Consider the following 16,921-nt stretch of genomic DNA (forward strand, 5'->3'; position numbering starts at 1 on the left):
TTCTATAATATATATATGACTTATGTAGAAATTTGAATATTGAATGAATGTTATATTGAAAATATATTGATTGGAAATATGAGGAAATTGATATGAATATATGAGATCGTGATATTTAAATATTTGGTATTGAAAAGTAAATTGAATTGTATTGAATTATGAATTAATGTGCATAATTGAAATATATTTGTTGAATTGAATGAAATTGTATGAATTGTTAAAATGGGTAAATATGTGTAATTATCGGAATGAGATATTGATGAAAGAATTATTAAATTGAGAAAGTGAATGAAATACCCTATTAACTAGTCGGGCTGAGTCGGATATAATTGGCATGCCATAGGATCTGGAAGTGTACGGGATTTGCCGGCTTTATCGATCAGGCACTTTATGTGTCGTATTTCAGGCACCTCGTGTGTCGTATCAGGCATATCGTGTGTCATTTTAGGCACTTTATGTGTCGTATACTGATCAGGTACTATGTACCGTTTTAGGCACAATGTGCCGTACTGGTGTGTTTGGGTTGGAATCCGTGTATCTGTCAAAGTCCGGGTTTGTTAATAGGGGTAAATAAGTGAAAGATAAATCGAATAAATTTGATTGATCAAGCTATTGAAATGAAACGAGAAATTGAATTGAGAATTGAAAATTTAGATATGAAATTGAAAATATGAACCAAAGGTTCATAAAATGATTGAGTTCGAATTGATGATATATGATGCCACTTGATGGATTGAAATGTCATTTGAGATATATGAATCGTATGTATATCTTGAAAGCTATCGAGGATAGTAAGTTGATATGATATAAATGAAATTGATGTTATTGAAATGAATTAAAATGGAATATGATTGATAAGTGTATAGTTGAATATAGTTTAATGATATTGAATTGTGAGTAAATTAAGGTATAAAATAACCGATTATTCTTGAATAATTGATCATTCTTGAATAACGGTTATTCTTGAATATTTTATTGTTACCGAATAACCGATCATTCTTGAATAAATAATTGTTCGAGAGTTAATGAACATTCTTGATTGATTAATTGCTATTGAAAAATAATAAATGATTTTAAATTTAAAGTAGACCAAAACATTTGGTTGGAAAGTGAATGTTTGAATTCTCATTGAGTTTGAATAGTTCAATATATATATATATAAATTAATACGTTTTATAATTGTTTAAGTGTTGATTATAGAAATACCATTGAGTATACCATACTCGTGCAGACGGTTTGTTTCGTGCGCAGTTAAGTAAAGATAGTACGTTGAATCAGCATCCCAGGACGATCCCGAATTCATTAAGGTAAAGTATGTTGAGTATTGATAATGGCATGTACTCAGGATGTTTAATGAGAGTCATTTAAGTTGTAAAAGTATTGATGAAATGAGTAAATTATGGTTGGTAACGGTATGTAATATGAATTTTGAAATTTACTAAGAATTCGTACTGATTCTAAATTAGTCCCGAATTGAAATTACTGTTCATATTGGACCGCAAGGGCCCATTAAAGAGACGACATCTTAAAACTAGGATGTGTGTGAATATTTATTTTAATTAATGACCGAAATTGGACTGTACTGACTGGTAATGTCTCGTAACCCTGTTTCGGTGACGGTATAGGGTTAGGGGACGTTACAATTTAGTGGTATCAGAGCTATTCAGGTTTAGCCGATTCTCGGACTAAATTGAGCTCGGAATTGAGTCTAGAGGTACATGCCATAATTGAGTAGAAATTGAGTCGGGATCGGATGCTGATATATTTGTTTGTACTGTTTTATAGTGAAAATGTTAGAGAAAAATATCGATGGTATTGATTATGAAATGTGTATTGGAGACGAATAGTCTCGTGAATTAGATGAAAACTGAATCAACAACACTGGGTATAAACTCAATGGGTAATTAATTACTGAATAATGACTGATGAAATAATAAAAAAAGAAATGATAAATAATTATTTAGAATTATAACTGATGTTCTTCAGTGAGTAGAAGAAATTGTATCTGCTACAGTATCTATCCCTCCTATTTCTTACTCGGTTCCCGAAGTGCTTCAAGATATAGAGCTTGTCTGAACGGGTAAATTATCTGCTGTTAATGATCTGTACATATATATATATCTATAGTGTGGATGAATTGAGAATTACAGTTGAGAATGATCTTGAAAGAACTAAAATCTGGTTGGAGAATATTATCGGGATTGTAAATGAATTATTCTGTTCACCGATTAAATGTTAGAAGGGTATGATATTTCTGTTAAAAGATTTAGGTTATCAGTGGTAGAAAAATTGATTATGTTGTGATTAAGAAAGGGTTATTTGGAAATTTTCTGAGATGAGTTCTGAAAGAAATATATATATATCCGTCAGAGATTCCTTGATCAGAAACGTACAGAATTCTTGAAGCTTAAACAGGATCATATAACTGCAACTGTGTATGAAGGCAATTTGTTTGATTAAATAAATATATTAGAAGGTATATTCCGATAGAAACTGTATGATACAAATGGTTTGAAGATGATTTAAATGAAGACAGAAGCTGAAGAATATAGAATAAGGAATGGAATATGTGTTAGACATGATTCTCCTGATTATTATCTTAGTGATTGCTTGAAGAAAATTGAAAAAAACATTATTCAGAGTTCAAGACCGAGTAATGTAGTTAACAGAGGTAGGTTACCTTGTAATCACAGAAATATGAGTGAAAGCCGAAGTGTGACAAATGACTTCACTGTAAAATCTGGAGAATGAACATCAGCCAGCGTATATGTTAATTGTATATGAGAAGATATATCTCTACCGGATGTCATTACAGGTACTTTCTTCTATATCGACTCTAATATGATTATTTTAAATTGATCTTGGTCTGACTATTCCTATGATTACATAAGTTCAGTATCTATTAAAGATTTGACTGTTGGGTTTGCTGAAATTTTTGGGTTGAAGCATTAAATTTTTCAGATTAGTATTTATGGGCTGATAAGATCTGCAGGAACTGTTTGATAATGATACTATTGTTTTCTGATCGATTTGATGTTTTTACTGTTTTATATAATCTCAATAATCAAATGGTTAATTCTGAATGATATAGTGGTAAATTATAAGCAAAAGTATATTATACTGCAAAGTTAGAATGACGAAATGTTTTGTTGAATTAGAGAAGATTGAGCTAATTGTCTATTGTGATATTGAACATGCCAACACAGATATATGCCGGAAAGCGGTCATGGTATTTACCTTGTTTATGTATTGAATATTAAAGTATTTAAGTTAAGGTTTAAATCAGTGGCAATAGTGCAAGAGAATTCTAATGTGTTTCCAGAAGAATTGCCTACTGTTGATTGAAGAAGTTGAATGTGCTATAGATTTTGTAACTGAAATGATAGTGAAAAATATATTTGAAATCAGAGGTTTTTTAAAACTAGTCGGTTATTACAGAAAGATATGGAATTGGAAAGATCTGATAGACGTTAGCAAGGTTCCGATTAGTTGAAAGCTCAGTTAACTGAAGCACTAGTTCTGGTTCAGTCTGAAATCCGATAAAGAAACTTGTGATTTACGTGGATAGCAGTGTTTTAAGGCAAGAAAGAAAATTAATGAATTATGTTTTGGAAAGTTAGAATTACATGAGAAGAATTATTTGATACATGATTCGGAAGTGGTAGCTATTGTCTTTGCACTAAAGGATCATGATTTGATAATTGAATATTATCCAGAAAAAAAGCAAATGGAGTTATGAATACTCAAAATTGAAAGTTTTGCTTTGTGTTATGAGCTATGAACACTCGATTGTCATTATCTGATGATCGCTCAATTCTAGTTGAAATAAAGGTTAAACTTACTTCCCTACAGCAGGTCTGCAAGTTCAGAAATGTAGTAATGAGTTATCGGTTAAATGGATATAGCATACAGATGATTTCTGATTAAACATTTTGGATTGGATATGATGGTTGTTTGCTATTTAGAAATAAAAGCTGAACAGAGGGATTCAGAACTTATACAGGAGAATTTGCATGAAATTATAGTAGTACTATGTCTATGCATTCTAGAAGAATAAGATGTACAGTGATTTGAGACAGATGTATTGAAGACTGGGAAAAGAAAAGCAATACTTTGAATTTGCATATAAATGTTTATATTAGGTACAGATATCTTCAGAACTGTTACAACCAGTGGTGACATCAGAATGGAAATGGGATAAAATTTTTATGGAATCTAAGCTGGAATTATCTCTATTTTTGAAAAAGAATATGTGGAGCTGTTTGATTCGTGAAATTGAAGAAAAGTGGAAGTAATTCGAGATAGACTGAAAGCAGTTTTGACAAACAGAAATTATATATAGACTTGAAACGTTGGGATATTGAGTATTTTGTTAGAGATATGGTATTTCTTAGAGATTCACCTTGGAAGAACATTTTGAAGATCGGGTTGAAAGAGAAATTAAGTTATTGTTCTGTTGGGCTATGTGAAGTTGTAGAAAAGTCAAATCGGTAAAATATTGCTTGGTTTTGCTTCTGAAGTTACAGAAAGTTTATGATAATTTTCCCTGATTTGAAGCTCAGAAAATGATATAGATCAGATTTGTTACATGTTATATCGACAAAGGATATTGAGATTTGACACAATCTATTATATGGGAAAGAGCCGGTTGAGATACTAGCCTAAGCGGTAATGTCATAATATTGAGGAAACAATACGGGAACCGAAAGAAACAGTGAGATCACTCAACCCCCACCTCTCTTTTAGGCAAATTTCGAGGACGAAATTTCTTAAGGGGGAGAGAATTGTAATGACCTGAATTTTACCGTTACCGAAAAAGAGTATTTTCGGGTCTCCATTTTTAAAAAACGGATTCGTAAATATTTATTAAAAATATTTACGAAGTAAAATGAGTGGTTAATTAGACTTTAATTAAGTAAATTTAGCTTAATTAAGAGTAATTAGTGGAAAGGATTAAATTGAATAAAGTGTGAAAGTTTAATTATAAATTAAAGAAAAGTTAAAGGGACCAAATAGGGAAATATACCAAGTCCCATAAATGAGGCGGCAAATGTGGATAAAAATCTTAGATTTTTTTTCATGAATGTTATTATTATATTATATTATATATTATATATTATATAAATAAGTAAAGAAACATAATAGAAGAAACGAAACAGAGAAGAAACAGGGGAGAAAGAAAGAAAGAAAAGAAAAAGGGAAAATTAAAGGTTTGAAGCTTTAATAGGTAAGCCAATCAAGCCTTTTTTACTTAATTTTGATGTTTTAGAAGTTTTAGAACAAAGTTTTGATGAAATTAAGTTGATATTTTGATAGTTATTAGATTTCTAGATATTGTCCATGTTAAATAAAATGATGGAATTGGGGGTTTATATGATAGAAATTTTGATTGGAATTGAATAAAGGATTGAATCGTAAACTAAGCTATAAGTTTTGAGTTTTAGAGATTAAATGGAAATAAATTTGAAATTATGAAAATATGTTGGAAATTTAATAGTTAAGTATGAGTTTGGACAAAATTTGAATAGAAATAAAGTATGAATTAAGATAGAAAAGTAAGTGAATTTAGTTAGGATTAAATTGAAATTAAAGTAAATCAACATTTTGCACTAAAACTGTTTTAGACAGCAGCAGTATTCTAAATTTGAAAAATCATAAAAAATTATAGAAATCGAATTAGAAGATGAATAAAATATGAAATTAAATCTTATTGAGTCTAGTTTCTTATAGAAGAAACGATATAAGCAATTGAATTGTAAATTATGAGATATAATGAATTTTGAGAGACAAGGTCAGAATGAATTCGGGTTCCCCTATTCTGACTTTGGAAAATCACCAAAAATTGAAGAAAAATAATTAGAGGCTTAAAGTTATATTTTTAGAATCCCTAATGAGTCTATTTTCAGGAGAAATCAACGGGAATATTATCCGAGTTCTGTACTGTGAGATAATTAATTTTTAGTGAAGAAGGGACGAAACTGTCAGACAGCAGAATAGGGGTAAATTTAAAGAATAAACTGTACTTAATGGCTAAACCAAAAATTCTGAAAATTTAATTGTAAGAAGATTTGTGAGTCTAGTTTCAGGAAAAATTAGCGGATCTTAATTTAGAATTCTGTAACTCAAGATATGAATTAGTAATGTATTAATGATTATGAATTGTATTAATTTCGTAGTCAATGTGGTACCGGAAATCTCGGCTAAGAAAGGACAAGACAAAGTCAACGGGAGTTAGCTCAAAAATTACGGTTTGTATTTCTATAATCTGAACTTAGTTATTATTTGTTATATTTATATACATATTGCAATTGTTAGTGTTAGAATTATGATGTTTTACAATTGGAATGGATTGATTTTGGTATGCGATGAATTTATTGAATTTATATTTATTGAAATTATTTTGATTGAATTTATATTGATTGAATTCTATAATATATATGACTTATGTAGAAATTTGAATATTGAATGAATGTTATATTGAAAATATATTGATTGGAAATATGAGGAAATTGATATGAATATATGAGATCGTGATATTTAAATATTTGGTATTGAAAAGTAAATTGAATTGTATTGAATTATGAATTAATGTGCATAATTGAAATATATTTGTTGAATTGAATGAAATTGTATGAATTGTGAAAATTGGTAAATATGTGTAATTATCGGAATGAGATATTGATGAAAGAATTATTAAATTGAGAAAGTGAATGAAATACCCTATTAACTAGTCGGGCTGAGTCGGATATAATTGGCATGCCATAGGATCTGGAAGTGTACGGGATTTGCCGGCTTTATTGATCAGGCACTTTATGTGTCGTATTTCAGGCACCTCGTGTGTCGTATCAGGCACATCGTGTGTCATTTTAGGCACTTTATGTGTCGTATACTGATCAGGTACTATGTACCGTTTTAGGCACAATATGCCGTACTGGTGTGTTTGGGTTGGAATCCGTGTATCCGTCAAAGTCCGGGTTTGTTAATAGGGGTAAATAAGTGAAAGATAAATCGAATAAATTTGATTGATCAAGCTATTGAAATGAAACGAGAAATTGAATTGAGAATTGAAAATTTAGATATGAAATTGAAAATATGAACCAAAGGTTCATGAAATGATTGGAGTTCGAATTGATGATATGTGATGCCACTTGATGGATTGAAATGTCATTTGAGATATATGAATCGTATGTATATACTGAAAGCTATCAGGGATAGTAAGTTGATATGATATAAATGAAATTGACTGTTATTAAAATGAATTAAAATGGAATATGATTGATAAGTGTATAGTTGAATATAGTTTAATGATATTGAATTGTGAGTAAATTAAGGTATAAAATAACTGATTATTACTGAATAATTGACTGTTACTGAATAACTGGTTATTACTGAATATTTGATTGTTACCGAATAACTGACTGTTACTGAATAAATAATTGTTCTGAGAGTTAATGAACATTACTGATTGATTAATTGCTATTGAAAAATAATAAATGATTTTGAATTTAAAGTAGACCAAAACATTTGGTTGGAAAGTGAATGTTTGAATTCTCATTGAGTTTGAATAGTTCAATATATATATATATATATAAATTAATACGTTTTATAATTGTTTAAGTGTTCAGATTATAGAAATACCACTGAGTATACCATACTCAGCGTACGGTTTATTTTCGTGCGCAGGTTAAGTAAAGATAGTACGTTGAATCAGCATCCCAGGACGATCCCGAATTCATTAAGGTAAAGTATGTTGAGTATTGATAATGGCATGTACTCAGGATGTTTAATGAGAGTCATTTAGGTTGTAAAAGTATTGATGAAATGAGTAAATTATGGTTGGTAACGGTATGTAATATGAATTTTGAAATTTACTAAGAATTCGTAGTGATTCTAAATTAGTCCCGAATTGAAATTACTGTTCATATTGGACCGCAAGGGCCTATTAAAGGGACGACATCTTAAAACTAGGATGTGTGTGAATATTTATTTTAATTAATGACCGAAATTGGACTGTACTGACTGGTAATGTCTCGTAACCCTGTTCCGGTGACGGTATAGGGTTAGGGGACGTTACAGCTTGTTTGTGTTTATAATTTCATTAATCCGATATCTTTTCTTTTCTACGATCAAGTCTCATATTTGAGTCGTCCGGATCTTTATAAATAAATTTGATCATCATTTTCATTCATTTCATATTCTAATGCATTTAATTAATGCTCTAGGAAAAATTACCATTTTGCCCCTAAACTTTTAATTAATGACGATTTCATCCTTAAGGTCAGGGAAAATAAAATTCTTGCAATTTAATCCTTATTTCCAGCTATTATTCTCATATGTATTGATAACAGTTCATGAATTCTATAAAATATCAGAATTTTCCATAATTTCAACACTTTTCAATTTAATCCCTAAAAGATGTTTTCCCCCGATCTTGAACTAAATTAATAATTTCATTCAATTTTGTAGTTTAAATAATAAAATAATCCATTTCATGCAATTTGGTCATTTCTGACATTTTTACAAAATTGCCCATAAAGTTTTACTTTTATTCAATTTAGTCCCTGAGCCTAAAATATACAAATTAGCCATGCTAGATGAATATTCATACATATTTTTCCTCCTCCTCCTCCTCTCCATTCCACATCCTTAATGTAGATAACACACTTGTAAGTAACATTATCCATAATTTTTATTATTTACTTTTATGAATATTCAAGCTGTCTATCTGCGTCATAGTCACTAAATTATTTATATATGGAGCTATAGAACTCAAAATTAATATCAGCTAATTTTACCTGAAACTAGACTCATATATCTTCTTACCATAAAATTTTCAGAATTTTTGGTTTAGCCAATAAGTACAGTTTATTCTTTAAAGTTACCCCTGTACTGCTGTCTGACAGTTCTGGCCCTTCTTCACTAAAAATTAATTATCTCCTCGTACAAAATTCGAATGATGTTCCCGTTTGTTTCTATTGAAAATAGACTCATTAAGGATTCTAAAAATATAAATTTAAGCCCAAAATTATTTCTATCCAATTTTTTATGATTTTACAAAGTTAGAATAGGGGAACCTGAAATTATTCTAACCTTGTCTCACAAAATTCATCATATCTCATGATTTACAATTTCATTGCTTACATCATTTCTTCTATAAAAAACTAGACTTAATAAGATTTAATTTCATATTTTATTCATCCTATAATTATATTTCTAAAATATTTGATGATTTTTCAAAATTAGACTACTGCTGCTGTCCAAAACTGTTTTAGTACAAGATATTAATTACCATGTTATAACACCCTTATTTTCTTTTTCTACACCATTTCTCATCACTTTCTTTTATTTTCTCTTCACTAACATATCAAGAACATAGGACCTTATGTAAGAAAACTCTACTATAACATTATTTCCATGCTTTGTCAATAATAACAAACTTAAAAACATATTGAAATCTTGATATACTTACCTTGTTCTATTGATACTAATCTTTAACTTGATTTTCTCTCTCCTCCAGCTTCTATTTTTTGAATCCAACTTGATATTCTAACTCTCCATGGTCTCCTTAACATTTTTTCTCTTAGTAGCTATGGAAATTCTTTTGATTTCTAGGTGAAAATGGTGAATTTATGGTGGAAGGACCAAATTGTAAAGAAAATAAAATTTCTTTCTTTTCCTTCTCTTCTAACGTTGGTTGCATGAGAAAGGAAATGTGATGTTAATTCTTCATCTTTTCTTCCTTTTATACTAAATAAATAATAATATAATAATAAACATCTCATAAAAATATTAATAAAATAATATTTATCTAATTAATTAATTTAAAATATCATCAACATAATCATTACATTCTAGAATTCTCTCTCTTACTTAATTGACCATTTTGTCCTTCATGATCTTTTAGAATTCCATCCTTGAGTCATCACTTAATTTGGTAAAATTGCGATTTAGTCCCTCATAATTTTTCACCTATTCAATTTGGTCCTAATTCATCAATTTTTCTTGGTTTCTAGATCATTCCACCCTTAAAATATTTGCACCATTAGTCCTTCAACTTTTTTATATTTACACTTCAACCCCTTAAATTTTGACTCTTATGCAACAAGACTTTTCTCATCTTTGCAATTTAGTCCTTTCTTGAATTAATATATCATAATACACTTCCCAATATTGACATAACTCAAAAATTCCCTTTTTTTCACTTTATTTCCTTATTTTACTATATCACGGATAATATTTTACTGTAAAAATTTTCGGAGTATTACAAACATTTCCAGTATAAACCAAAAAAAAAAAGAAAACCCTAAGCATTTTCGCGCCGCAACCTCGCCATGTCAACAGGCGTGCCGTCTGACACCCCTTCTACCACTAGCTCCGTTGACTCCAGAGCCACCTGCAAAAAACTAAACATAGCAGCAGCATAAAGAACATGCAAGAGCAGTAGCAAAACAGTGTATGGCAGAAACAGAAAAAGAAAAAGCAAAATAATACTGTAAAATTGGCTATAAAAGCCCAAGATGTGTTTTGACAAAAACAATGAGAAATACAAAAAAACAATCAGCAAGTTTTAAAAAAACTAGATAATCTTTTTGTTTTAAATCTGTTCTTATCTATTATTTTTTTACTTTTTCGAAAAAATAAAAATTTTCTTCTTATCAACGCCATTCGCCTTGCGAAGCCGAGGCCCTGTCTCCGATGAAAGACAATCTGCCATTGAAGGAGAAACTGAAAGGTTTCTTAAAGATTTCCATTTCTTTTTGTCATTTTTTAAATTAGGATAAAATGTTTTAAAAAGAGAATTTAAAACGGTTTAAACGAAGTTAAAAGGGTATTTTTTGGGGTTTTCGGCCACCACAGATGGCGGCCATAGTTGCCGGAGACTGGTGGTCGCCATGGTGGCTCAAAGGCCAAACATGAGAAAGCTTGAGAGAAAAACTGAGGGGCTTCTAGACCTTTTTTTTTTAAATGAAGGGGAGATGATTTTTTTTTGAAACTTTTTTAACTTATATAGACTAAGTAAAACAACATCGTTTTGAAGTAACTTTAAACGTCTCAAAACAACACCGTTTAGAAGCCGAACCAGAAATCTGACCCGGTCCTTTAATATGATCCGCGTGTTTTTTCTTAATGCTCTATTTATGCTTTCGGTCCTTCCGCTTTTTAATGACATTTCAATGCAGTACTATTTCTTTTTTTCTTTTTTTTTAATTTTTACCACGTAATTTTGATTTTAGATCATTTTCGTCCCCATGGAACGATGCGTTTAGAGGGCCTAGGAATAATTTCCCAGTTGGTCCCTACTCTTTTATGCGCATTTTATTTGAGTCCTTATTTATGTTTTCTTATTTAATTTATTATGATTTATGCTTGTAATTTCATTTAAATTCCATTTTAGTCCTTATTAGTCTATTTATTTATTTATTTACAGTTTACACTCCTTAATTTCAATTAAGCCCTCTGTTTATTTAATTTCAATCTTTCTACAAATTGTTTTATTTATTTATTTATCCATTTATTTGTTTATTACCTTTTTCTTACATTTAAAATTAAATTTTTCATATTCTTTTATTTGAGCGATTTTTATTATTATTATATTTATTATATATATTTATTTATTTATTTCTTTTTATTTTATTATTTCTTTTTTTTATTTTTGATATTTTCATGTCATGTTTATTTATTTTTTAAATCATGCATATTCCACTTTTTATTTATTTATCTTAAATTACATCATTTATTTATTATCACTATGATATGATTATTAATGTCGTGTTATTATTATAATTATGTTATTATCACTATGATATCATTATTTTGGAATTAGAAAAGTCGTGTTCTTAACTTATAGAATACAGCTTTTTTCTAAAACCGAGATAGTTGAATATTTACTCTAAAATAAAATAAAAACGGGATTTAAGTGATGATTAAATGCCGTTCATTTTTCTTCTCGAGGATCTAAGGCATTGTGTCCTAATTTAGGTACATGATCCTTTTCTTCTTGATTAACTTCAAATAAGCCCCTTTTCGTGAAAATTAATTTAGTTAAGTAATGTCTTAATAAAGGATCGTATTTTTAAATCTCTCCAAATTTTCAATTTGCGACACTGAAGACATCAAGTAATCAATTAGGTACCAATTTCGGGCGTAACGAGGGTGCTAATCCTTCCTCGTGCGTAACCGACTCCCAAACCCGTTCTCTGGATTTTTGTAGACTGAAAAACATTGTTTTAATAAATCAAACCTCTTATTAAAATAATTAAATTACGAGGTAACCCGATCATATCTCCTAAAAGTGATTAATGGCGACTCCATTTTTATTTTAAAATAAAAAGTTGATTTCAAAAAAAAAAAAAGGTTTTGACAAATGTTTTTAAAATCAGATTGGTGATTGAACTAATTAGACAACCGATTTAATTAAAAATCATAAAAAGAAAAAATCTAGTTCAACCCATTTCATGAGTCAATTGACCCAACCTCTTCTTCTAGATTGATACCTTATCTAAATTCCTAATCCATCCCGATTTAGTTCAAAAAAACCTTGATGATAATTATTAAATTGGGAATATTAAATTCTATTATTTTAAAAATTTTATTTAGTAAATATATCATCCACATATAGGTTGCAAATTGATTAGTATAGGTGTATGTGCTTGTTGACTCACCATAAACAGAACACAATAAAACGAATGATTTTCTTAACACGTTTACAGACTGTTATCCATTTTCCACAGTGCCAAAGGTTTTTTTATTTATTTAAGCGTTACGAGAAAGAGATGAAAGAGCAGATGGGGTTAACAACCACAATGGAGCTCTTTGCTCGCATTACGATTTATGATATCGATGACATAAGGGTGCGCGTGACCAATTTTGAGATTAAAATTGAGTCATTATTGAAGACTGCCGATTTTGCACTCGGTGAAGAAGATGCGTTGAAGCTTGTAATGGATGAAATCAAGAAAAAGTTAGGAGAATTTATGGAAATCATCGAGAAATTAGGTGAACAAGCCGATAAGTGTAGCCGTGATATTAGGATGGCAAGGGCAGTGATTTTGCACCGGATGATGACACACTCTAGCACGTCAACAACCGGATCCATGCCTTTGGATCTCTAGCAACAGCAGACCGACCTCGCAGTGTTTGTCTTATACCGAATTTTTACGCTCTCGAGATAATGAAATCCTGCTTCTACTCATAAAGTGAATAGTTATAAATATATCGATTCTGAAACGTACTTGCTAGTTCAATGTTATATACGATGTTTTCAACATATCTAATACATGCTTGTTTCGTTGCAGGTGTTGTTGTACTTCACATTGTAACTGTGCTATGGATATTCTAGTAAGGCCGGTTTTGTTCGGACCGATTTTCCGTCAATAAATCGGGTCTCTTTGTTACTTTTAGCAATAGAGTAAGTTGTGAAAGTTGAAAGAGTTAATTGAAAGAATCTGAATTCTCAAAACTTCATACTAAAAGGAAGTGTTTGTTCAAAACTTCCAAATGATTGAATTAGATGTGTTGAGCTTCATCAATGTGTTAGAAATTAAAATAAAAATAAAAATTTATTTTGGTTTTAGTCCCTCTACTATGTTATCATTTAATATTTGATTTTTTTACTTTTTTTTGATAAATTAAACAAAGAATTACATAAAGTAGATCATAGACAAATTATCAAAAGAGCTATCATCCTTTAATATTTCTTTAATCCCCAAAGGGGGATTCTCAAAAATATGCAGAGATTTATCACTCGAAAGGGTCATTTTTGCCGAAGCATCAACTACCCGAATAGTCTCTCTAGGAACATAAATCAAGGACCAATTCTCTTCAAAGGCTAGAATTTGTTGAATACTTCTTATCAATGAATTTTTTTGGACCACCAAACTTGTTCTTGCTGATAGAAATCACATTTTCAAGATTATCTGATTGAATAATGACCTCATCGTAGCGTTGTTTGTGAAGGATAAGTATTCCATACAATAAACCTCACAATTCAATTTTGTGATTGTGATTTAAAAAAAAAAAAAACATTCCATTGATATGTAAATTAACAACATTAACTGATAATGTTATTAATTCCAACATGTTGATAATGTTATAATGACTAAATTATATGAGATGAAATTTCAGTTGAACCGAGGATTCAATTTTTTTTAATTAATTGGTTTCTTTTTCTTATTTCCAAGTGGTGTACTTTATTGTAAAAATACCATGAGTAAGTGGTGGAGTTCATAAAGATTTAATTAAAAATCATAAAAAATAAAGAAAATTAGTTCAACCCACCAACCTCTTCTTCTAGATTGATACCTTATCTAAATTCCTAATCCGTACGATTTAATTAAAAAAAACCTTGATGATAATTATTAAATTCTATTATTTTAAAAAAAATTATTTAGTAAAAATATCATCCAGATATATAGGATGCAAATTGATTAGTATAGTTGTATGTGCTTGTTGACTCACCAGAAACAGAACACAATAAAACAAGACAGTCAAACGTGTAAAGTGATGTCCGAATGATTTACTTAACACGTTTACAGCCTGTTATCCGCATTTTCCACAGTGCCAAAGGTTTTTTTATTTATTTAAGGGTAAACTTTAAAATAGTCACTTTTATTTTCCTTAAGTTATATTTTAGTCACTTACGTTATCGTGTTGTAACATTTTAGTCATTGAGTGTTAATTGTTGTTAACGGTATAGCAGTAAGCTGACATGGCACATTAAATCATCATTTTAAACGAAAATTTTAGGTTAAATTATACAATTGGTCTCTAATTTTTTTTTTTTGTTGTGAGCAATTTAATTTTTTTCTTTTACATTAAAAGAGATGGAGAAGGGAGGAAAATAGAGAAAGAAGTAGAAGAGAATGGAAAATAAAGGGAAAAAAAGTTAATAGAACAAATAAATTGCTCAAAAAAATATGGGAACCAATGTATAATTTAATCTAAAATTTTTATTCGAAATGATGATTGAACATGCCACGTCAGCTTATCATTATATGGTTAACTGAAATTAATGGCTCAGTGACTAAAATATTACAACACATTAATATAAACAACTAAAACGTAATATTTCAAACATAAGTGACTAGAATGTAACATGAGAGAAACAAAAGTGATACTTTTAATAATTTACTCTTTATTTAATAGTATACTAGTCATGGGCCTAAAACTTAGTTTAACATTATTCCTTAAAAGCTTAAAAGCATAGTTGTTTTAACAATATTTTTATACTTAGAAACAGTGGTATAAACTCGCCCATAATGTTTGCTCGCTGATTACATTAAAAAACGCGAGTGTTGTCCAAATTTACATCCCACGGCCTGTAGTTGCCTATATATATATATTTATTTTACAGAAATCAAAACTTTACTCTCACAATCAACGTCTTTGAACCCTCGGCTAAGTTCTAACACTTGAAAACCCTTTCTGACTTTTCACGATCTTGTTTATTTTGTTCATTTGTTGAACTCCAAGGAATTTTCTTGAATTTCCCAAGGAATTTTTCACTTGATTACTGGATTTTACTTTGATTTCTGTATTAGGATTTGAATCTATTATCAGCCACGATGGCATCATCTAGTAGTTTTGAACCGTCATTCGGAATTGACATGCCACCGGATTCCCGATCCGAAGCTGAATCGAACTTGAACAGGGTTGCTAATAGTGCTAGTGATACTCTCCCGAATCGTATTGACAGTATCATCAACTCACTTGCGGTCGATTTGGACTTCAAGAATTTGATGAAGGAATACTTTACCGACTTCGAAATGACTTTGAAGTTCTGTATTGCCCTTAATGATTGCCTCGAACATGCTCCACACAATCACGGAATTATTGAGTCAGCGCTTAAATGTTATGATGAAGAGGACAAATTAGAAGTCGGGACCGTCGAGAAGAATTCCGTTGAGGCCTTGGAGGAACTGACGAGGTTCAAAGCAGCTGAAAAGCTTTTCGTTAAGGAGTTCCTTGTACTGAAAAGAATGGCCCATAGGCGGTACGAATCGATGCAAGGGAAGGTGCGTGCTCGGAAAAAAACGCTCGAAAAGAAGGTGGAATCAACGGCAACACGGAAGCGGCTGTCAAAGGCCTTATTTGTTGCCACTTTTATTTTATTGGTGGTTTTTTCCGTGGTGGAGCTAATCATATCCGCAAAGACTGTCATAACAGCCTTGGCAGGTGTGTTGACGTCTGCTATAGTTACGGTGGAAACATGGTGCAGCAAATGTTGGAAGCGGAACAAGGAAAAGATAAAGATGAAGAAGAAGTTAACGGTTATAATGGAGATCTATGGTTCTAGTGCAACCACCATATGGATGCTTGTTCAACAATTGGAAATTAAGAAAACGTCACTGTTGCACTCCGTTGATTGCGTGGTCAGAGAAGGATATACTTTGAAGGTTGGGATGGATGATATCAACGAAAAATTGAAACTTGTTACGCCTATAGTCACAGATTTGCTTCGAGAGACCGATGAATGTAGCTATAAATTTAGGACGGATTGGGAAGAGATTCAGCGGCAGATGATGCTCATGCTCTAGGACATCAACCGGAGAGCGAAGACAATCCCTTGGGAACTCTACATTTAGGTTTGTAAATACATATATGATAATAATGATTCTATGGTCCTATGTGATCATATACATTTGATCATAAACAGTAGTGGTTGTACTTTAGTCTCTTAAAGTGCTATACCTACTCCCTCGTTTCTGGGTTCCTTTGGACCGATTTCGGCGATGACTCGGAACTCTTTGATACCTTGAAAAATAATATTATTACATTATTAAATGCTTTAAATTGGATATGTACATTCAGCTGTGAGAATGCATACATTTATTTATATATGTGTGTGTGATGCAATGTTGCTATGTTCTTACTGTTGATTGAATCATTAGCCCCCAATCTCCATGCTTGTTTCCTAGCAGGT

At 30.5% G+C, this 16,921-nt stretch overlaps 1 protein-coding gene and 2 long non-coding RNA genes across 5 annotated transcripts; all 3 read left to right on the forward strand.

The window, feature by feature from the left end:
- Positions 1-1,259: 1,259 nt before the first annotated feature.
- On the forward strand, positions 1,260-7,912 carry LOC128285667 (uncharacterized). 3 transcript variants are annotated; one of them, XR_008276190.1, is made up of 3 exons: positions 1,260-1,307; positions 6,177-6,248; positions 7,684-7,912. It is a non-coding gene; the product is annotated as an uncharacterized LOC128285667 (long non-coding RNA). The 3 variants fall into 3 exon arrangements; XR_008276188.1 differs by lacking the exon at positions 1,260-1,307 and adding an exon at positions 2,693-2,815; XR_008276187.1 differs by lacking the exon at positions 1,260-1,307 and adding an exon at positions 5,141-5,227.
- A 4,754-nt stretch (positions 7,913-12,666) lies between these two features.
- LOC128285664 (uncharacterized) lies at positions 12,667-13,573 on the forward strand. The gene is made up of 2 exons (XR_008276185.1): positions 12,667-13,196; positions 13,296-13,573. It is a non-coding gene; the product is annotated as an uncharacterized LOC128285664 (long non-coding RNA).
- Positions 13,574-15,563: 1,990 nt separating this feature from the next.
- LOC108479808 (UPF0496 protein At2g18630-like) lies at positions 15,564-16,535 on the forward strand. Its single transcript, XM_017782612.1, has one exon. The coding sequence runs from the start codon at positions 15,564-15,566 to the stop codon at positions 16,533-16,535; it is 972 nt and encodes a 323-aa protein (XP_017638101.1).
- The last annotated feature ends 386 nt before the right edge of the window (positions 16,536-16,921 follow it).

This window comes from Gossypium arboreum, chromosome 2 (assembly GCF_025698485.1).
Source record: "Gossypium arboreum isolate Shixiya-1 chromosome 2, ASM2569848v2, whole genome shotgun sequence".
Lineage (NCBI taxonomy): Eukaryota > Viridiplantae > Streptophyta > Magnoliopsida > Malvales > Malvaceae > Gossypium > Gossypium arboreum.

Coding starts and splice junctions, on each gene's coding strand:
- LOC108479808 (XM_017782612.1), top strand. CDS start 15,564: ATGGCATCATCTAGTAGTTTTGAACCGTCATTCGGAATTGACATGCCA.